This window comes from Boleophthalmus pectinirostris, unplaced genomic scaffold (genome assembly GCF_026225935.1).
Source record: "Boleophthalmus pectinirostris isolate CB_2022bp ecotype Guang Dong unplaced genomic scaffold, ASM2622593v1 HiC_scaffold_8, whole genome shotgun sequence".
Taxonomy (NCBI): Eukaryota; Metazoa; Chordata; class Actinopteri; order Gobiiformes; family Gobiidae; genus Boleophthalmus; species Boleophthalmus pectinirostris.
This window is the reverse complement of record NW_026571515.1, coordinates 22,732,782-22,755,993: the sequence shown is the minus strand read 5'-3', so window position 1 is coordinate 22,755,993 and position 23,212 is coordinate 22,732,782. Positions and strand designations below refer to the sequence as shown.

The 23,212-nt window shown below is 39.4% G+C and overlaps 1 protein-coding gene and 1 pseudogene across 1 annotated transcript; both read left to right on the top strand.

The window, feature by feature from the left end:
* The first annotated feature begins 159 nt into the window (after positions 1 to 159).
* Positions 160 to 3,701, top strand: LOC129412385 (dynein axonemal heavy chain 12-like; annotated as a pseudogene).
* A 284-nt stretch (positions 3,702 to 3,985) lies between these two features.
* Positions 3,986 to 18,013, top strand: LOC110157958 (protein TASOR-like). The gene is given in 24 exon segments (XM_020922361.2): positions 3,986 to 4,405; positions 5,548 to 5,693; positions 6,142 to 6,234; positions 6,312 to 6,384; positions 7,092 to 7,183; positions 7,273 to 7,407; positions 7,493 to 7,617; positions 7,701 to 7,732; positions 7,819 to 7,921; positions 7,998 to 8,101; positions 8,377 to 8,486; positions 8,632 to 8,704; positions 8,806 to 8,880; positions 9,472 to 10,287; positions 10,810 to 11,099; positions 11,703 to 11,805; positions 11,911 to 12,800; positions 13,313 to 13,435; positions 14,756 to 14,915; positions 14,996 to 15,104; positions 15,648 to 15,826; positions 15,911 to 16,045; positions 16,431 to 16,734; positions 16,736 to 18,013. Coding segments are annotated over 24 exon segments (5,436 nt in total). The 5' UTR covers positions 3,986 to 4,101; the 3' UTR covers positions 17,598 to 18,013.
* Positions 18,014 to 23,212: the final 5,199 nt, after the last annotated feature.

The window sequence follows — 23,212 nt, the reverse complement described above, 5'->3', positions numbered from 1 at the left end:
GCAATAAATTAAGTCCATGTAGTGGGTCAGAGCTGAGTGTTGGCCATGATGGCCCCATGGTCTCGTATTTTTAGCCCACCTAATATAGCAACAGTATGTGGGTAACTGAGAGCCTGCAGACCAGTCGAGCGCAGCATTTCAATGAAGGTAAACATGTTTTCTGTCTTTTCTGTCCTCATGTAGTTCTACTATAAGTGTTTTATTTTGCACCACATTTCACTTACACTCGCAGTTGTGTAGCACTTTAACTTTTAAATTTTACTTGCAAACATTGTTTCAGTTTTTGACTGAATTTAATTCGTCAGGTTTAGATTTCTAATATGCCTCACTGTGTCACGGCAGTAGTGCTGTTCTTGTTGTTAGTATTCGCGGGGTGTCCATTCTGTGCCTCCAGCCTTTATGATCTTGTTTACCTTTTGTCTCTTTCCCAGCTCCTGGTGCTCGTGCTGGACATAAACACAGATGAACACTGAAACAGAAGATGATTTTTATCAGTCAGACGACAACTTTGATGATGATGAAGATGAGGCAACCCAATACATAATAGAACAAAGTCTTATCCAATACAGAAAACTTAAAGGGCTCAATCCAAGGTGACAATCTGTCTTTTTCTTAACCTATGTGTTCTGTGAATTTACCAGTGCTTTGTGATTTTTGGTGGCCTCCTTTGCAATGAGTAGGTTCAAATCAACCGTGAAGTTGGTAGAATAGCCATTGAGTAGACTATTATTACTCGAGAAACAGTCATCAAAAAGTAACTCATTGCTCTCCACCTCTGATCAACAGTGATCTGAAATCAAGTGAAGATCCACATGAGATTTATAAAGCAATCAAGGAGGGTGAGATGAAGTCATGACTGTACTGAGGTCAAAAGGAGAACAGTACTGAATGAACCATGTGTTTGAGACCTTAGGTGATGAAGATGCTCTGATAAGACTGACTATCCAACCTGAGATGCTGTGTAAAGTGGATGAGCGTGGGTGGATTCCACTGCATGAAGCAGCAATTCAGGACAACAAACAAATCCTTGAGATCATCTTTTCAGGTAATTGCGTGACTTATGTTATCTTTGTCTTTATACTATTTTGATTATGGGCGGCAAATATGTCATAAGGTTATATATAATGTATAAAAATGTATAAATGTGTTTAATACTGAAGGCAATAAAACAGTTGCTAGAGAAAACATACGTGTCATATCATGCATTGTTATCACTATGTTTTAGCATCGCCCCCTGGTGCGGCACAGTGTCGAACCCTGAAGGGTGAGACAGCACTGTTTTTGGCAATTGTCCATGGACTCAGGGAGAACGCCACATTCCTCCTACAGAACGGCAGTAGCCCAGACACCCAGAACGATGAGCAGGACTCTCCTTTAGTCGCTGGTATCGACTGTTTGTAGAGATAGTAATTTTTCGTTTTCATTAAAGTCAGAGTGCAACATGGTAAACAAAGTGTCACAATGTTCTAAAATATGATCTTAATTCATTATTTGAAATAGAAGGCAGTTTGTCACATTTTTTGACAGAAATAAAGAAACACAAAATATGCAAATGTTATATAAACAAAAAAGACTTGATTGTTTCTATCAATTTTGATAACTGCAGTTAATACAGAGATAGCAATTGTAAACACTGCATATAGACATACATTTAAAAAAAAAAAAAGCACAAAGAAACATTCTGATCACATACTAAACACATATTTACTATTATACTTATTGTTCTCATTTTTCCAGCTATTTTGAATGATCAGTATGACTTAGCCACTCTACTGCTACGTTATAATGCCAACGTGGATCAGACTGGGCCACTGAACCGGACAGCCCTTCATGAGTCTGCGTTTCTAGGCCTGGACAATTTTGTCTATCTGCTCCTAGAGTCTGGGGCCAATCCAAACGCATGTGACATCAAACAGAAAATTCCCCTTGCCCTGGCTGCTCAAAATGGGCATTTTAACGTGGTAGAAGTTCTACTACAGAAAGGTATGAAAAAGTTTCTCAGAATAAAAACACGCTTTTTACCTGTACCAGAATTTAGTAGAATTTGTGTGATTACAAATATAAGCGTACTCACAAACAGTTATTCAAGTGCTTGACACATTTGTTTTTTAGGAGCAAATGTAAAATGTGAGTCAGAGTCAGGCACCATTTTGTTCGATGCGGCTGCCTCAGGAAACCCTGACATCATATCACTGTTGTTGGACCATGGAGCAGATCCTAACCTACCTCTCTACAGCGGACACCTGCCAATCCATCGTGTGGCCTACCATGGACACATCCTGTAAGGAATATTTTACGTTAATATTAAAATTTTACACAGAACTGGACAAAATTCAGACATCTAAAATGTTCTTCAGTTCACCTATCACCATTAATTGTATAGTTTAAACAAGCATGATCTATGTCTTGGTACTGATTAAGTCTCGGTTTTAATTTAGTTTAGCCCAAGTTTACCCTTGTCAGGTTCATTTTAAACCTGTTTTTTGTCCACATTTAGTCCTGGTTTATTATTTAAGACCTGGCACATTCTGGAGAAATACTACATTTGAATTTCTTTAATTGTTAATGAACTATTTTTCCCTACTAAATACTAATTGAGTTGTATTTAATGTTCATAGATGACCTTCTCAGGACTGTCGCATTGTTAGGCCGTGGTTCAATACTTATAGAGGAGTAAGAGTTAAATGCATTTCTTTGACAGAGCTCTGGAGAGGCTAATCCCAGTGACAGACCTGTATGCAGTCAAGGACAGTGGCATGAGCCCTCTCCACTCTGCAGCTGCTGGAGGCCATGCTCACTGTGTAGACCTACTGCTCAAAGCTGGCTATGATCCAAACTTCATGCTCCACCCACGAGTTCGCCGCAACTATGACGACGAACGAAGGTCTGCTCTCTTCTTTGCCGTGTCCAACAGTGACCTCCAGTGCAGTCGCCTGCTGCTTGAGGCTGGAGCTATGGTAAACCAGGATCCAGTCAACTGCTTACAACTGGCTCTCCGACAGGGCAACTATGAAATGATCAACATTTTGTTAAAGTTTGGGGCGAATGTGAACTACTACTCGAGAGTAAACACAACACACTTCCCCTCGGCTCTTCAGTATGCTTTAAAAGATGAGGTTATGCTTAGGATGATTCTGAACCATGGTTATGATGTTAAACGCTGCTTTGACTGTCCTTATGGTGACAGCTCTCATGATTATGCTCCATGGGCATCTGCTGTCATAAAAGACATGGTGGTGAGTATAAACCAAAAGAAAAAATTACTTTACATATTTTTTACTATATACAGTTGACTGTATCCTTTTGTGCACGACTACAGACAACAAGCTCCTTACAAGAAAAGCAGCCAGAGATTTGTGACAAAAAGTAATCCGATTATTATATATATAGGGCATGGCCTATTTCCGAAATGCACTTTGAAATTTTTTTTTTGCTCCTAGGAAACGTAAGAAGTTTGAAGCACCTGTGCCGGTTACATATACGGCAACATCTCAGTCGCCTTCGCTTAAGGTCTTCATGTTTTATAAATTTCCTTCCACTTCCTCCAAGGCTGAAAGACTATCTACGTTTCAAGGAGTATGATGTCTACAACAGGGGGATCATGGGGGCCCCATAGCCTATAATTTTATCTGAGAAAATAATAACTATATTATATTTTGTCAGAAAGCATATTATTGTGTTGCTCATTAAAAATATTTGTATCTACCCTCTACCCTTTTCTATTTTGTCCAAATGAATAACAAAGAAACTAATTGTACTATATAAGTACAACTACTGTACTTATATCTATCATATTGTATATTAGTGATATAGTTACTTATTTACGTATTTAACTATTTACTTGGCCACCCATGTTTGGTTGAAAAGGCACATGACAGCACAGAAGTAAAATCACATTATTGATGTAATACCCGTTTCGTCCGTGCGGGGGCGCGGATTCTCCCGCATGTAAACAGTGACGGCAGCGTTTTGCGGCGGTGGAGAAGAACGCGCACGTCATTTTCACAATGGCGGAGGCAGGGTGAGGAGGAGAGTGTGTGTGAAGCGGCGCCCAAACTCTGAGACACATACTGCCCGTTTATACGTGCATGCTGTCCCAAAATGGCCCTGAACCCCAAAGCCCTGGGTAACAAAGACACGGATTGCACCACCACGGGCGGGCCTAGTGCGGACGGCGGCGGATCTCAGAAGAATCCTACCGCCACCTCGGCCTCAGCCAACCAAAATGGCGATCAGCCTGGATGTGGAGACCGTGTAATGCCCGAACATGAAGCCCCTGAACGGCGAAGGACTGCTCAGACAGACGCCAGGAGCTTTAGCGGTTCTCCTTTACCAGGCCAGAGACCAAATGAGGAGCTGCCACGGAAAAATTTCCAAATTCCGAGGAAGATACGAGAACGGAAAGGTGGTCCCTTACAGCTATTTTGCACTGTGGCTATCATGGCTTTCATAATTTTGTTATTGCACGTTGCTAGCTTGTTAGCTAGTAAGCTTTTAGATGTAGTCACTACTAATTTTATTGCTGACACAAGCCTTGATCATTGCATAGCTTTGGTATTTATCACCCCACTACTTGTAATGTAGCGTGGGTTGATACAGACTGGTTGGTTGTAGTGGTCAAGCTGTAGTCTCCAAGTTACCTCAGGGCAGCAGCTACAGCCCTGTGAAGACGCCCGGAATATGCATTTTAGGAAATGTGTGATCGAAGATGACAAATGTGTATGGTGTACTATATACCGAGGATAAGGGTACCTCACGTGCGCTACAATTGAAAACTTGAGCTTGTCAGTTTGACCCCAATGAAGGACATACTCTAATCCAGCAATCATAACATAACATGTTTGCCACATGCTGTACACACTGTATGAATTAAAATGTTTATAGGTGTGAAAATCCTCTCTTATTATGCCATCTACGTTGTATTCTATATCAGCCTCATCAGCCATTATAATAAATGGTCTATAGCTGAGACAAGAGCCTATATTCTAAGATATAGAGGACAATGAACACTCTATAGACCACAAGCCTACTTTAAGACAGGACTGTTGTTGTCACACTAAATATAGTTACTCATTTATAAATGCAAATGACAGACAAGAAGTGTAGTATACAGTAGTTTCACCTGTTTGCATGCTTGGGATTGTCTCCATCATCCACATGTAAATACCAGTGTGTTTCTGTCTGCAGTGTAGAAAGTTGCACTTGAACTGATTCCATGTCAGGTGATTCTTTGGTTCCCATTTTGATTTACTGAGTTATTTTTGAATGACACTTGATGATTAAACAAGAATTGTTCCTCATATACCAAACATATCTTTCTTTAATTTTCTTTGACATTTTGTTCATTTTTTTTTTCATTTGGGGGGGAAGGTTGAATTAATATACAATATATTCTTAAGATATACAATTAGACTCAATTCAGGATTCATAACAATCTTGATTTTCGGAGACAAGAAGAAAAATGTCATACTTTCACAATGATTGCTGCATATGATATAAACTCAGTTCACTGTCTGTGCTAAAATTATGTTACCTCTATGTGCCCAGGCCTGTACCAGTTTCTACCTCCAGACAGTAGAGAGTTTGAGGACCTCGTGAAGACCATTTCCTCCTTTTACCTGGACTCTGCATCACGAGGAACCTTCACGTACTGCAAGGCCAGGCTCATCCACAATGAGCTGTTGGAGAAAGAAGTAGGGTCATTTCACATACATATGCCTCCTTTTGAGGATATTAACTCTAGGCTTTTTAAAAAAAAACTTCTTATCGGGTATGTGAATTTGATTGGTTAGGAGTTTCTACTATATTGATATTCCCGTCCACTTTGAAATTTCCCATTCATTTTTTCAAAAAAATTGCACAATGGAAGCTAAATAGTTATGTGATAGCTAATCTCTATGACACAGCTTCAGTCCAAAAACACTTTTAAAACTTAAAATCCTACAAAATGCTTTAATGGGAAAACTAAATGATACGTTTACTTCTACAATCTTGTTGTGGGCGGACACTGTTAAGTTCCATTTAGGCACAATTTTTTGTAACAATTAGAAGTGAAAGTGTCTCTCGTACTGTTAAATCTGAATAGAAAAAAAAAAAACATTTTAAGAAAAGTGATGTTGTTTACCTTTTTCTAATTTCTAGTTTGTTGAGAAGCGGAGAGAAATGAAGCAGGAGGGTCGAAATGAACCAGAACTGGCAGAATCTTACTGCTTTCTGTATCCCGATAAATCTAAAGTAAGTTTTCCATTAATATTTTAAAGTGCATGCTCTTCTTATATTATTTTTACCCTTTGAATATTTATCTCATCCAGCTCCAGTGGATCTGTGAAAAGGGTTTGTCTGTTGGACACTCGAGGATTACTACTCTTGGCAATCCTTCATCCGGTACGTTGGTGTTTTTTTGCATGAAGATAAGTGTTAATTGTAGTAAACACAGGGTCCTATGTATGTCTTTTCACTTCTTGTTTGTATTTCTTAACTCCTGTCTGGCAACGGTCTATGTAAAAATCCCAAAATACACAGATAGTTGGTTCGATTTTGAGCACCAATAATGGTACCTACATGTACATGTAAATATACCTTTGTGTATTGTAATGTACCTTATACAGCAGACCTGGCCGTTGTACAGTTCCCGGGCCACATACGACCCTTTCTAATTTGTAATTACAAAATCAAATTATAAAATATGTTTATCTCATGCATGGACTAAACCTGCATTGCTTTTATTTTAGAGGTGTTTTTTAAAAGACATTTTTTGTAAGGCAACCTCAAGTTTTCATTGGTTAGTCATAACATGAACTCTTACCAGTTTTACCAGCTCATCAAAACAATGCTATTTACTACCTTTTTTACAGAAATAAAATTAATATTATGCAGAATTGAGTTAAGCATTTTGGCATGGCCCTACACAATATTTTCTTTTTCTCATGTGGCCCCATGGAAAAAATAATTGCCCACCCCTGTTATACAGGCATGTTGGCCAAACAAATAAAAATGAATGAATGGATGAATGATTTATGAGATGCATGTATCATTGCCTTATTTTTCAGAATTAAATTGTTTATAATTGATCATTATTTTTGTCTTTTCAGGTGTTTACCTCTCTAAGTATTCAGATTTATTACAAATTAATCCATTTGAGGCTGGGTCATTTGGGGACATGATAGTTTTCAAAGTAATGAGGGTAAGTTAACTGTTTTATATTCTAATTTATTTAAAATTTAATTTAATATTTAAATAAAAAAAAATTCTGACACATTTTATATTTTTCAGGGTCGAATAAAGCACATTCATGAGAACATGCCTAAAAATGCCATTGAACCTACCCCAAAGTTTGACTGTCATCTGTCCAAACGTGCCAACAGAGTTACATCGCTTCTGTCGTACAGGGCTTTTGAGCACACACAGGTTGTTAAGGCTCTATGCTTTTCTGATAATAAGACTCAGTCATGCTCTGGCCTTTTTCAATATTTATTTCATGTTTATTTTTCAGCAATATTTTTTTGAGTTTGCATTTGATGAAATAAAGACAAGACCTCGGCATGTGTGCCCCTATGCGGTGGTTTCCTTCCAGTACAAAGGCAAAGAGGGAGTAACTGCTCCTATGTCGGCACACAGGTAAGGAATGAAGCAGAACTAAAGTGTTTTTTGCCTCCAGAACTGCTTGTACAGCATGACAGTATACCTTATGTGTTTTACAGGTTTAACACCATTGCACCAGAAGGAAGTAGAGGTACTAAAACCTTTCATTAACTTGCCAAGCTGTAATGTACACTATGACATTGCTATTTACATATTTATATCTGATCTGTGATTTAGGGAAGAACTGCTACACTGTTTGGAGTGGGCCACTAGTGAACAAGAGTGAAGAGTTATTCCCTGTTTGTTTCCGGTCCTCACGGCCTTACCTTCCCTTTAAACTGTGCGTAGATCTGAAATTGTTTATAATGTTTACAGTTTTACATTAACACTAATAATGTACATATTTTGTTCTGTAGATCTGAAAAGCTGGAGATGAACCAGGGCATGCAGCTAGAGCAAGTGAAGAGGAAGATACCCTCAATTTTATTTTCTTCAGAGACCTACATTACATCACGGGAAGGTCAGTCTAGACCACAGTTACTCCTACACACAGCTCTTAGGCAGAGATTTCACTGTTAACAACTATAGTTCAAAACTGTATGCCTTAGATTATTTCATCTATGTTTTGTTTTTTTGTTTTTTGTGATTGTCCAGTTTTTCAATATACTTAACAATAATTTAAATGTGATTGAAAAGCTATCAAAGTTATGGCAATAAAGGAATACACTGGGAATATGTTAACCCGTATCAATATCCTAGTCTGTCTTTGTTCAAAATGTGACTGGCTTTTTACAGTGATGAGGTGTGGGATGTGGTGCAGCTTGTTCGACGTTATCGAAGGAAAAGGCAAACCCAGCAGAGGAAGCCTGGCAGCTCTAGTCAACAAACTGGAGAGGGACAGACTGGTGAGTTACCAACACACAGAAAACGAGTTTATTAACAGATTCATTTTATATTAACAGCACAGTATAGTAGATTCATTCAGACGCCGTATATTTGGGCTGAATCTTACCATTATTACTGTCTTACCTTCTACTTACCTTCCTTCAGGTGCTAGTGAAGTCCTTGTTTGATCGGGGTTTTCTTTTCCTGCTGTCCTCAGCTCAGATGCACGATTCCAAAGGTGCTGTTACATTCTTTTTGTTCTGTATTCTGGGATTGCCATTTTGCTGTTTTGTGCCTCTGGTAAAATGTGAAGCTTTAACATCTTTGTTTGTTTTGCAGAGCGCTGGGGGAAGGTTGAGAGAAACCTGCAAGCATTATTCATCTTTCAGGAGCCCAGAATAGTTGCTAAGTATTGTAAGCGCAGTTTGTGATCTTTACACATATCAGTTTCCCAAGTTTTGATGCTGTTTGTATTACAAACTGCTGTTTTGTCCTTGTGAATAATAATAATAATAATAATAATAATGAATAATTATTATTATTATTATTATTATTATTATTATTATATAAAACTTTTCTAAACACTCTTTATTATGACTTTGTTTTAATTACGATGTTAATCACAAAATGTTGATGTGGGATGCACTGTTACCCATACATCCCATTCAGACTATGGTGGCACAAGTTTTTTATTTCATATTAATATTTTTTTCTTCTAAAATTTTTGGAGTTCAAATCACTTATTGCCAATATTTGAGTCTTTTTTTCTCTATATAGTTAAGTTTGTATTCATAATGTGAAAGTGCGATTTTGTTTTTATTATACTATAGGGGATAATGTTTTGATGACTTTTAGGACTACTGAGGGGGGCCATATTAATGGGAAACACTGCTTTTTGAAATGCTATCCTCTTTATTGCTCTTCAGAATCTATTTAGAGGTGTTATGTTGGCTTACCCAGGCATATAACAGCTATTAACTCTCCACAATTTTGTTTTTAATTTAGCGTCCCGGATGGGTGAGCCTGAGCCACTGTTTATGGAGCCTCACTCTGCGATTCTGTCCTCCGCGGAGCCCTTCATCCCAGGAATCCATTACTCCATGTTCAAACTTCGACCCAACCCCGGCAAAGACATGAGCGCTGGTGTGGAGCGTCAGACCACGGACTATCTGACACGCATGGAGTCTGCCACAGTGCGCCCTTTCATCCTGCCCGATTACAAAAGCAACGTAGATGACAGGATGAATCCCCTGCTAACGCCTACTAGACCCAAATACAACATGGATGCTGCACTACGAACATATGTCCATAACTCTAATAATTACATGTTACCTCTAAACAAAGCCAAGGGGATCATTGAGAGGATACGTAACCCTGCGCCCATTGTCGAGGAAACGGCCGTGCCCGAGTACAGTCCCGTGTCAGATTGGGGTGGTTCAGATCGGGGTTCAGATCGGGCCGAGAAACCGCCAGAGAAAGTGCAGCAGGAAAGAGCGCCACCGGACAAGCGACCAGAGAAGAAGAAACCTGGCATATCTCATTCAAATGGTGGGCAGGTTCAGCACAAGGCACAAACAGAGCAGGCGTCTCCAGGTCAAAAAACACCCATGACCCAAAATGAATACGACGAAGAGAAAATGAAGAAATTACTCAAGCTCATTCAGCTTCATAAGAAAACACGTGTGAAAGAGCCGGGGAACGAGGAGGAGGACTGGAGCTCTGACATCAACACTTTAAAGAGGAAATATGAAGGGGAGGAGAGAGAAGGGCCAAAAAAACACCAGCGCAAAGATTCACTGAGCAACGGAGAGCCCAGTCGAGGTAAGGCCAAGTCCACAAGCAAATGATTAACTGGGGGGATCAGTGATACTTTAAACATTGCAAAAGTCCTTAAAAGTCTTCATATTAAGTGACAAAAATGAGAAACCACGTAAGATTATATTAAGAGCAAGAACACAGGAAAGCATGAGAAAATTGAGCATATACTCAGAATTTTCAATGCAATTTTATTTTTGTTTAACTAAAAAGAAATAAATGGCTTTCAATTATGATTTCATGAACATAAACAATACAGTATTTTAATTATTGCTATTTACCACAAAAAGAATGAAATTAATAGGTGCATCTCTTGACTAAAAAGACTTGATCATTCATGACGAGAGGTGACTGAATCTTGATCTCAATTCAACTTTAATTGCACAACCCGACATGCATATTTTAATGTAATTTTTAAACAGTATTCTTACAATTTCCAATGTTTTTCATATTTTCAAATTTCACTACATTTACTGACACAATCCCTCTTACACAATGATGTACTCACCATTTTACTGTTTCCTGTAGGATCCCAGGGGCGCGACTTTGGAAACGAAGGTGCAAAGACGGACAATCTGATCTCGGTAATGGAGCATATCGGTTATGACACGGACCTCAGAACACACAGCACACAGGGATCAGCCGTCAGCGAGACCCAAAACCTGCTCAAGATTCTGCTGGCCACTCTCAACAAAGCTGTGGCCCAGGGTTCATTGCCAAACCAAGATGATGCAGGATCTGAGAGGACTGGCTCTGTCACCCCCAATGTTGACCAAAGGAAGATAAATGAACATCCACCTCAGACAAATTACGCTGAGGTACTTGTTTTATAATTGGTTACTGTAATTTTTTTAAGTGGTTGTACCTACTAGGTATGTCATGGTACCACATTTTGAAGTACGATATATTGCTGTTGAAAATATAGACTATATACTATAATATTGAAACTAGACTTGGCAAGTTTATTCGTATAGCACAATGTAATTGAAAGTGCTGTACAGAATAAGAAGTTAAAATCACAATACAAACAAATCAAAATAAATAAATATAATCATCAATAAATAATCATCATAAAATTAACATGAAAAGAAATACAAAAATTAACATTAAAAGGACTTTCTAATTATACAACTAATTATGCTACTAACACACTTAACCTAAAGCAGGATTTCCTCCCAAAACATTGTGTACAGTATTGTTATTGAACGTGACATGCAATTAATAAATGAAAACTTACTGAGTCATAGATTTCAGTTGTTCACCCTGCAACTCAAATAAATAAAAAATCCCACTATAACAAAGAAAAAGAAAACATGATAAATATTTAGCACCAAATTTTATAGTTCTATCTGTCATATGTTGCACAATAAGTCGATATAGTAGTTATATTGACAGCTTGTCTTACTTTATGGTTTATTCAGGAGGACATGGAATGTAGCCCTGGAAGTCCATTCAGTCCTGGATCGCCAGTGGAGCAGGCTCACACGTCAGATGACCTCAACTTGGGTGCATCCAATTCTGAAGGTACTGCATGTTTGTGACACACTTTGTATCACTAATTTAATTTTCACGTCATCATCTCATTATACATTCTTATTTTTTGTTTGTCTCTTTTTGCTTCCTTCATAGACAAAGAGCAGCTGTCATTAGAGCTGCTGAAGAAACTGAAGGCAGAGTTAAAAGCAGAAATCAAACCCGAGCTTAAGCCTGAAGTTAAACCAGACATAAAGCAAGAAGTGAAGACTGAGGTGGAACCAGAGCAGTTTCACCAAAAGACAAAGCCGCCCCCAGTGGCAGAAGTGAAAAAGACAGGTCCACCACCAGCATTACCTGTGGTGGAGGAAATCCCCACCGCAAGACCCTCCATCAGCCTAGACACTATTTTAAACCAGGAAGTGTACAGTTTGACATCGGACATCAAAAGCCTTATGCAAAGTCACCACATTTCCTATACCTCAAAGCTGCCACCACGGTTACCCAAGAGGCACTGCTGGCAGCCCAACAGTGGCTTTTCGGAGTTTGTTGTTCCCTACGCTAGTCCAGTATCAGTCGAGAGCTATGTGAAGGTACTGAGCGAGAGGATAGGCAAGCTAATCTCTGCTTCATCAGAGGATTCTTCTTCTGTTCCCCCTGTCTCTACGCCCTCCACAACCCCCAACCAGTCCAGAGCTACACCCGAGCCCTCTTCAAGTACTGCATCCACCACCTCTTCTGTTAAATCAGGCCCAGTCAAAGATAAGCCATCCACTAAGGTCAAATCTGAAGCTTTTAAAGGGGAGGAGAAGAAGGAGATGTACTCGCCCACGCACGTTACTCCTGACTCTCCAGATATTTACCGTGACGACCAGGACCCTCCTCCGGGCGGGGGGCTGCTCGCCGGGAGCCTTATTGGTCAGCTCAAACCCGAAGTTTTCAGCAGTTTGGTGGAGATCTTTAAAGACGTCACCAAGAATACCGTCAAGTTTTTCATCTACTCTGGAGACGAAACTGATGAAAGCACTGTCTGCAAACAGATCAAGGTAAAAGGAATTAGTTGTATTTTTTAAATAAAGCTTTGTTTTGGCTAGAATTAAATATTTAGAAAAAAGATCTTCAATTTATAATGAATAGTTAAGGGATTTCATTACACAAATATCTTGAGAAAGAATTAGCCTTTCCTTTTAAATTTTTAAACAAAAACTGAAAATAATTAAATTATGAAACGATTTGATCCCATTCCTAACTTTTAACCCAACTGTTAATGACTTGTTTACTTAAAACTTTGAAAGTTTCCTGTCTTTGCTTTTTTCTTTTCTTTTACTTTTATTTCTGTGACTGGAGAACTGTAAAAACATGAACAAAGAACTGGAGAGAAACATAATTTTATATTCACTAACACAAAACATGCGTTCTGGCCTTCCCATGTGTAAGCGTTATTATGATTCACTGGCTGATGTCCTTTATATAACTGGTGCATGGTTCTGTCTGTACTGGTGTGTGTAGATCCATGTGTCCGGCCCTAACAAGCATGTCTCTTCTGTCTGTTACAAAGGAGTACTTGATCAGCCTGGGCAACAGTGAGAGCAGCCCTCAGATGTTTCTGGAGAACAGTGGCAGTTTAGATAAGCTCCTGATCATCATTCAGAATGAACACATCGCTGCTCATGTGCACAAGGTAAGACCACATACTTTGAATGTTACACTGGAGGACATTTTATTACCACTTGTAATACTAAAAATAGACAGGTAGGTAATGTTTCTTGGATTTATTTTTGTATAGATGTAGATCTGAAAGTGAATAATACAATACTCCAGAGAATGCAACATAACATGTATTTATAATATAATTTAATACATAATATTTAAAGGTGCACTGCGTAGCATTTCTAGTAAAGGGTCCATAACCTGCTTCTCTCCACTGAAATGTTATTGCTTTGTCTAGAATGTTCCATAGTATAGATCAAACCTATATAATACAAGAGAGATAAGTAGGTTACAAGGCTATACTACATTATAATTCAAATCTATGGAGAGTCCACACCTTTTCACTGGAGGAATTTTTGTATTTTTGTGCAGTAGAAACACCCGTAATAAACGCTAGATAGATCTGTGTAATGACATATTTATTTGACAGGGACACTGCACAACAAATGTTTTGAACTGACCAGATTTAGCTACGAGATAATTTTCATCTGTAGTCCCTGGGCAAAGGCAAAGTGACATACCATGGAACATTCCAGGGATAGCAATAACATCTCCATGGAGACTAGAAAAGTTGCACCTTTAAGTTTGCTGAATAGAGATAATTATAGTTGCAGGTGACTTGGTAAGTATTATTTAGCAGCTTAATTTCCCTGCTCGACTCCATGGTGTTATTATGTTATTGGTCATAATTACTTAACAGGGTTCCCCCACTGCAGTTAGGGCTGCCACCTGGCAAAAACCCGCTCTGTCCGGATTGGAGATGTCCCAACTGATTGAACTGACATCCAATAGAGCAGGCTCAAGACGAAAGTGGCACCATGCATGGCCGATATGAGTGTTGCTGAATAAGTTGTTATAAATTTAGATGAGTAGATTTAAATGCTTTTGCCTCTAGACTGAACTAGATCTTGGAAAATAAACACACACGAGCAAAATGATAATTGAGATTTTTCTGTATATTCACATTGGGATTGAACAAAGAAGGATTAAGTGCTGGTGAGTCTTGAGAAAACTGTCAACTGAATTGCACTACTTATTATAAGCTATGTCAAAATGACATCTTCGTCATCGTCTCATTCTCTGGACCCAATATCTCATATCTTTGCTTGTGGGAGTTGTGTCTCATCCCACCACTATTTTGCCACTAGGCTTCTCACTTTTGAATTACTGTCACATGAGTTACTTGTTCTTTGAAACAAAAGGCAAAAAAATTGTTATTTGACCTGTCAAGTCCTGCTCAAAATTTGAACTAACCGCTAACTGAACTCTTATCTTTTTGTACTTATTGCAGATCCCAGCATTAGTGTCTTTAAAGAAGCTGCCTTCGGTGAGTTTTGCTGGAGTGGATTCTCTAGACGACGTCAAAAACCACACATACAATGAGCTCTTTGTGTCCGGGGGCTTCATGGTGTCTGATGAGTTTGTCCTCAACCCCGACTCTATCACCCAGGGTAACATTTTAGATTTTCTCTGTGGAAAGTTGTCTCTGTAGCTGTCAGCGGATTTACTAATGACTCATTTTTCTGTTCAGATCATTTGCAAGGGCTACTTAAATTTTTAGAAGAGCAGAGCACCCCGGAGCACCCCTGGCAGTGGAAGGTGCATTGCAAGTCACAGAAGAAACTGAAGGAAATGGGCAGGTTAGTTATTGAGGCAGTGTGGAGAATTGCACTCATTTTAAATTTAAATATTCTTTGTCTGATCTCAAAACCAAAATCTCTCTCACAAAGAATGTTGTAATCTTGTCTAGTATAATATTAGTAGTAATGAAGATTGTAATAATAAGTTCCAAGGTCCACTATGCAACTTTTCTGTTTGTCTCTATGGAGATGCTATTGCTTTGCCTGGAATGTTTCATGGTATGACATGAAACAAGTCTATCTACCTTTTATTCATCACAGGTTTTTCTTTTGCTCAAAAATACATTAATTCCCTCTGTGAAACGGGGTGACCACAGATCTGAACTGTAATGTAGCATCGTGCTGTAACCTGCTTGTCAGACAGGTTTAATCTATACTGTGGAACGTTCTAGACAAGGCAATAATATTTCTATGAACACAAGCAGGTGGTGGACTTAACCTAAGAACTTGTATGACTCAACATGTTTGAAATTGAATGAAGCAACATTGAGACCCTTTTATCTTCAATAACATGGTAACTTAGGGATTTGATCTTTTTCTCAGGCTCAATGCAAATGCAATGGGGCTGTTGAATCTCCTGAACGCGTATCAGAAGAAGCACTTGGTGGAGTTTTTGCCTTATCACGAATGTGACACAGTATCACGGCAGGCTCCAGATCTCGACTGTCTCATAAAACTACAAGCCCAGCACACACAGCAGCGCCACCTTATTTTTCTCACTGGTACAACCATTACTTTATCTGCCTATATAGCATAAATCTTATATAATTCTTTCTTTTGATGTATTTTATGTTTTGTGCCCACAGAGCGCCCATTTGAGATGTTTCTTCAGTACTCTAGGAATGGGATAGTGATAGCAAGCATTGATGATGTCATGAACAGTTTTCACAGTCTGATTGGTTCCATTAATCAAAATGAGCTTCCCACACCTCCTTCTACTGGTGAGTTACAAAAACATTTCAGTAAAACCCCCAAATATATCCATATACTGTAGCTCAATCACCATGAAGTCAAATTGCAACTTTGAATCTTGACAGCTGAACTTTTTAATGGATTGTTGATTGTTGTTGATTTGTTTTGCTTTGTAATTACTCTGGTGTTAAGTTCTCATCACAAATGATTGACTGCTCCAGACCCTGGTTTTAGCCACTTCATTATGTTCTTGTTGTTTACCAGCTCTTTTATGTTTTGCGTTGTGGCAGAGTGAATGCTTTTGGGCTCAGATTCTCCCTCTGATGTTTTAAAATAGGAGTACAACAAGAATATATTATATAATACTACATATATTGTCATAATTTGTCTTTCTCTCTTCTTTCTCTTTCACAGTAGTGAACGATGAATGTGTGGAGGAGGACATGTCCATAGACTCTGAGGACGATTGTGAAGCTCCTGGGGTCTCAGATGAACAAAGCCAAGAGGGAGAGAAGCCAGCGCAGCCCCCACTCCCCGACAAAGAGGAGTTTCGTCCTCCTCTCCCAGAGCAGCAGGCCACCCCCTCTCTGTCTGACTACAGTGCCCTCAAAAGTGTCATCTCCCAGTTTAAAGCAGTAAACCAGATTGGAGCAGCAGACTTTGGCAGTTTATCCCCTGGAGGATTCCCCGTCAACCCTCATCAGAGCTTCCTTTGCCCCGTCTGCCCCCTGGTCGTCATACACTGGCACCTCCAGTTACAATGCGTCCCCAGCTTACCCTGCCTCTCCCTGCAGCAGCACACAGGAGGCTGAGTACCGGCCCGTGGTCACGACCGCAGCCGCAGCGCCCACGACCCCTGCACCTGTCATAGCACCTGTCACAGCTGAACCCCTGGCAAACTTGGCATCGTTACCCCTTGAAGTTAAACCTCCGCCTCCACCTCATCTCATGATGTTGGGCCACACATACAGCTCAGACAGCACAGGGACAGAGACTGCAGGGGCTTCTCCTCTGCCTGCTCTACGACCCTTTTCAGAAAGTGTGGACACAGTTCAACCAACCTACACGGCAGGCATCACTTCAAATGTTCCCGGGACAATGGGGGACAGGACACTGGGTAGTGGGCCTGGGGAGGGGGTGTGGGGGACACCTCTCTGTGTGGACACCAGTAGTGAACTGATGGGAGGCAGCACTCCCAGTAGTCAAGGGGACAGGACTCCATTGAACTCTGACAAGCCTGGCCCACCTGTGGGTGTTCCTGCAGCAGACACCAGGGGGAGCTCTATACCCAGGCCTAGAATGCCTCCTCCACCTCCACATTCAGGATGTGGAGCAGGGTACAGTGGGTTTGTGCCCGGACATGGACCCATGGAGCATGGGGTTTTACGGGGTGCTATGAGTCCAGGGCCTGGGGGCGGCTTCCGGGGCCGGGGACCCGCTCCTGGGGGACACTGGCCCCGGCCCATGCGGGGTGGGGGTCCTGGAGGACCACCCTGTTACTGGGGCTTTCAGGGAGGTAGAGGTGGAGGACAGAATTACTACTCGGACTACTCATACTCTCACAATTACGCTCCTGAATAGACAATCAGCTCAAGTAAAGGGGCTTTGTGGTGATACTTCAGAGACTTAAATGAATGTATATATTTCCTTGTCATAAACCCTAAAGTAGGTTCATCATTTTCTACATTAATAAAAATTGATACAGGCAGTGCCGAGTGTCCTACTGTCACATAACTGTACGTACACTCTCTGTGTGATCTTTGACCCTGTCAGACCACTATATTTATATTTGCCAACAAATGTTTATGGCCTTCCAGATCACTTTTTTGTTCGTCCCACCATTTGAAAACGGTTTGTGAATTATCGGGAAAGGCTGATAATATTTTTTTAAGAGAAAAAAAAAAGTGAAGCAGATTTCACTTTTGCTGTTGGTTTTCTTTTTTTATTTGACATTTGGTTGTCCTAAATTCTATAAAATAAAAACATTTCAAATATTGTTTGAGTGTGAAAGATTTGATAATGATGCAAATGGAATCATTAAAATCAAATGCTGAAGTCTGTTCACTGTGCCTTTCAGACTTATTCAAAGAAAATACTGTTAATTACTGAGACCCCTGAAAAACAAATGACCAATGTGCCCTTAATGTAATTATGCCCATGAATATTTATTAGTGCACCCCCCACCCACCTAAAGCCCACCATAGCTTGAAATTGATATTTCGTAAAATCTAAGCCTCAGCCTCCTGGACAGACATGGTTCTCATTACATTATGCACAACCATTTTGTCAGATTTGTTTTTCAGACATGACAAAAAGCACAGCGGTAGAAATCAGTTAAATCTAGTGCTCCCACAGAGAGAGTCATGCCCACAGAGCAGCATCACTCTGCCCCTCTGGAGAAGCACGTGGAGAGTTATCGGCCCACGAGACTGGATCATTACTGCAGCTCAGAGCTGATGGTGGCTCAGAGCTGATGACGGCTCAGGGCTGATGGCTTCTCCTGTGTAGGGGGCATGGACTGTATGGTGGGGCACATTAGGCCCTTTCATAATGTGCGGTGTTGAAGTTGGACGCCAGAGGGCGGTATTTGCACTTGATGTTTAAGTAGACATTACATAGACTGGACTTTATTGCTAGTAGTTACTAATTACATTTCATACACCTAGTTTAATATCTCAGAACGTAATTAAAAGAACGTTTGAACGATCTATCTGTCTGTGATGATTCATGTGTGGTCTAAACTGAGTTTCAGCTTTCTCTTTATAGGGGCAATTTTGAGCACTTTTCAGCACTCTAAAGGTCTAAAGATAGAATATCGGTGTTCTTCAGATGTTAGTATGTGATGAAGTCATACTCCAAGTGAGGATAGAAAGTTTTTCCTATTGATTATATTGTAGGCTATTTTACCATGAAATGTCTAAAAGGTAAAGTCACAAATGTTGAACATGATCATTTGTATTAGTGACTAGATCCAATAAATCACTGTATTACAACAAAAATAAGCATTTTAACAATATTAATATAGCTGCCCCATATTTGAATTGAATATTATTGGCCTATAGAATGTTGTGATGTCATCTGCAACCTTGTAATTAAGGTTTTTAATAGTTAATTTCCATGGCGTCGTACATTTTAATTACTCTGCAACTATGTCGTAGCAGCATATATATGTGAACGGTAGGGGGCGCTGCGATTTAGAATTGCTGCAATAGCCTTTTCATTTCCAGAAGAAGATGCTCAAGTTCACAAAAACATAGCTTTTTCTTTTGTTCATCTTATGGTAAAATTTACATCTTTCACTTTAATTAATGTTAGATATGTAGGAATTCGTTTTGATTTCTAAGTAAAACACAGCTATTATGCCATGTAAATATATGTTATAAAAAAACAACAGATGGCTATAAAATTAAATAAAACCTGCTTCTAAAATTGATTTCCGGCTAAATTAGCCTACTAAAATCCTTCTGGTTTTGTTTCAGCAGCTGTTCCAAACTCCCAAAATGCCTGGTAAAGTTAGTTACGCTGGTGGTTTACACTGAAAAAGAGACTGATCTTGAGTCGTGTCTTCATTATATTCTTCTTGTTCCCTGTGCTGATGATCAAAGCAGACCCAGAGATCCAGCGTGTCGCATCGACTCGAAGAAAGCGCGGCAGGATGTGGAGCTCACCAAGACATGCGGCGCATTGAGTAGACCTCTTCATTTATTAGGCCTACCCCTCTTCACAACAGAAGCGATTTACAGGTAATTATGCAGTTCGGGCACACTTTACAGCAGTAACAGCATTTAATTACGATACTAAGGTACTAACCATGTTTATCTAGAGTGACCAGACGTCCCTATTTACCCAGAACAGTCCCAGGACAGCCCTGCGTCTCCTGTCCCAGCAGATTTAACCAAGCCCACTGATGTGTCCAAGTTTTATACAAGAAATGCCCCAGGTGTCCTTATTTTAACAAGTTTGATCCCTCCAACAATAAAGAGAAGGATATATTAGCATTTGTTTGAAAATTATGATAAAGCAAAAAATGTGCTCTGTTGCACTGATTATAACTGGCACACAAGTGAGTCGAGAATAGACCATGTAAGTGCTCTTTTCACTATTTTACACCGCAGTCTTGGTGTGTCCCAGTTTTGAATGTTTGTCTTCATACTGTGTTAGGGTTAGGTTAGTTCATACCATGACATAAAGTACAAAACTGGGCCCTTTTTAGTTGCTATTTCCATTCTGCCATTACTGTGCTGTAAAGTGCTACCCATAATCCTTAATACAATCTCTCGGAAAATCCAATGACTTCTTTGCTGCAAACTGCAAATAACACTTTGCTTGCTTATTATTGCCATAATTTGTGTAATTTTGACAGAGATCCCTCTTAACATCATGTAGGACTAGTGCTTCCTATGACTGAACAGTCTCCAGCTGGTTTTAACTTACAAACCTAGAATCCTCTCTGTGTTCACTTCACATTCATTTTGGTATTTGATAAACTGCCAGTTGTCTGGCCTGCCCCACTGCACATTTATTTGGGCCTGTTGTGGGAGCAACGAGGCTATCTCCTAAAAAAAGATCCCTCCAGTTTGCCAGTATTGAAACAAATAGCTGTGTGTGTGCATATTCTGAGTAAAGTGTCCAATTAGGATGAAATAAGGGCTGCAGGTGGTCTCGGTGATACCAGGCCGCGTCACAATTGGCATGTGTGGGTGCTTATGGGAGATGTGGATGTTTCGGTGTCTCCTGGAGCCTCTTCTGCCTGATGACTGTTTTGACAGTTTGGTAATAGCCCCGTTGACAAGGCAGGCCCTCCACTGGCACAAAAAAACAATTGGACTCAAGCTATTCAGTTCAAAACACTTTTATATCAGAGTAATTAGATTCTTGAATAAATCATTTGGCATCCTTCTGAGTAAACAATTAACCAAGTATCATTGCAGCATTTTTTTTCATCAACGTTAAGGATGCTGCTAAAAAGTGCTTTCTGTATTTGATTAAATTGGGTCAAAGACCAGGTTTACAAATCACATGATATTTAACATAAAAAGCATTAATTACAAAATTCTAAATCAGAGCTAACTTAGACTCAAACCAAAAGTCTCCGATTTTGCCTGACTTTTTCACTATTCCAGACTTGTCTCATTTATATATTAAAACCAGTAAACAAGTGTCCTGTATTATACTTTAGCCTGTGTGTTTTCTGTAGTGTAACTGCTAAACTATTTGCATTGAAATGATCAAAAAAGAATCTCTGGTGGTCTGGCTGAAGTACACAGGGTGGGCAATAATGACAAAAATGTGATTATTATTATTTTATTATCCTGATGGCACTATTTAGACAGAATTGTGGTAATAGATGTGAAATGTGCCTATAAATGTGAGAGTGCCTTTGGTTATGTGGTTTGGAGGGATACGTTTTGAAAGATTACACTACATATATTTATGTAAATATTATTATTTTTCTTAAAACATGGCTAAATGCTCAAAACATATAGCAAGTCTAATGCAGTAACAGTTGTGCTTGTGTTGACAAATCAGACCTTCATTGGCACATAACCCAATTTGACTTCAGCTATTCAGAGCAAAACTCCCCTATTTCAGAGTAATTAGATTCTTGAATGAAATGATTTGGAGTCCCTCTGAGCCCAGCTGATCTGGGGAAAACAATTAATGTGAAAGAGGGAAGACGTGTGCGTTAATTGAAGCTCGATGGAGTGTTTTCTTTTGGAGAGGCATCCTTTCAGTAGTCAAGGGGCCTTTCTTTTAGATCAGGGCAATTTGTTCAGAATAATTCACAAAAGAGGAAAACATGACTGATAGGTGAAGACATGGAGAATTTTTCTGTCTTGCAATCTTGCATGCAACACCATTAAGCACGATATTCGGTAGTCTTTTACAATCTTGTCCACTGTAAATAAAATGGTATACTTTAAAAGTGAGAATTAATTCATTATTTATTAATCATTGGATTTATATAGTGCCTTTCAAAACACCCATAGCACTTTACAGTGCAGTATTCATTCACCTTACACATGGTGGTGGAAAGATACTGTTGTAGCCACAACTGCCTTGGGCAGACTAACAGAGACAATGAAAGTAAAGAGTATTTGTATATAGCAAAAGAAGCTTGAATTCTGTGAACTGGACAAAAATTTTTAGAGTACGTGAATACGTTTCATCCAAGTAGTTTCTTGAGTTCTGAGGGACCAGTGCTAAGGGACTGCCTTAAATATGTGTTTGAAGGAAGAGGCTAACTAAAATCATTAATAATGACAAAATTGGTATCGGGATGAGATTGGTACAAGATCGGTATCTGCAATTGCAAATATTTTTTACAAACTTGGTATTGGATTGGGGGAAAAAAAATCTGAATTGGGACATCCCTAGTAAAAATAAACTATTGATCCAGAGTCAAAAGTCAGTGTATATTTGTGTCTTTTTCATGCCTCACTTCATGCTAGATGCAAATGATTTATTGTGGCTTGAAGATCCCATTTGAGAAAACAACCAAAACAAATAACTTTTTTCTCTTCTAACATATTTTTAATATTTTGTTACCTGTTTTGGGTAGGTCTCTTACCTTTTGTTTGCCTGTTAATCAATTGCAGTGTAGAAGAATGGGTTTTCTTCATTAATTTCCTAAATGCCTTTTAGCTCTCTGCCTATTTTTACTGGTGCATTGTGAAAGGTAAAATAAAAAGCACCAAATGTCTTCTGCATCGTGCCTTGTCCAAGTCCCAACTCTCTGACATGATTCTTTGTGCCTACACTGCTGTGTGTGTCCTAAATCTGCAGGACTCTTATATAATATACCTCAGGTCACTCTGCAAAATATCTCCTGAAATGCTCAAATTGTGTCCTCCATGTTTTATAATCCCATCTGCTAATCATATCACAAGGCCTCAGTGCCCCAGATGTGCTGCTGTGCCAGAGCTCAGGCCCAGATTAAAGGGATTTAGGGAAAATAGTGAAATAAACAAAGCAATAATCTTCTGAAAACTGAACTTTTCAAATGTAATGTATTTTGTATCCCCTCGCAACAAAAAGGTTGGCATGACATGACATGCGAAGCCTCCTTCAGGAATGGAAAGGAGGACTTACATTATATTAATACTGCAGTTGGAAGATTTCTGTGTTTCTACATGAAATTCATTAATTAACATAAACTGCATATATAATAACAAAAGCAACCAAAAGTGATCTAC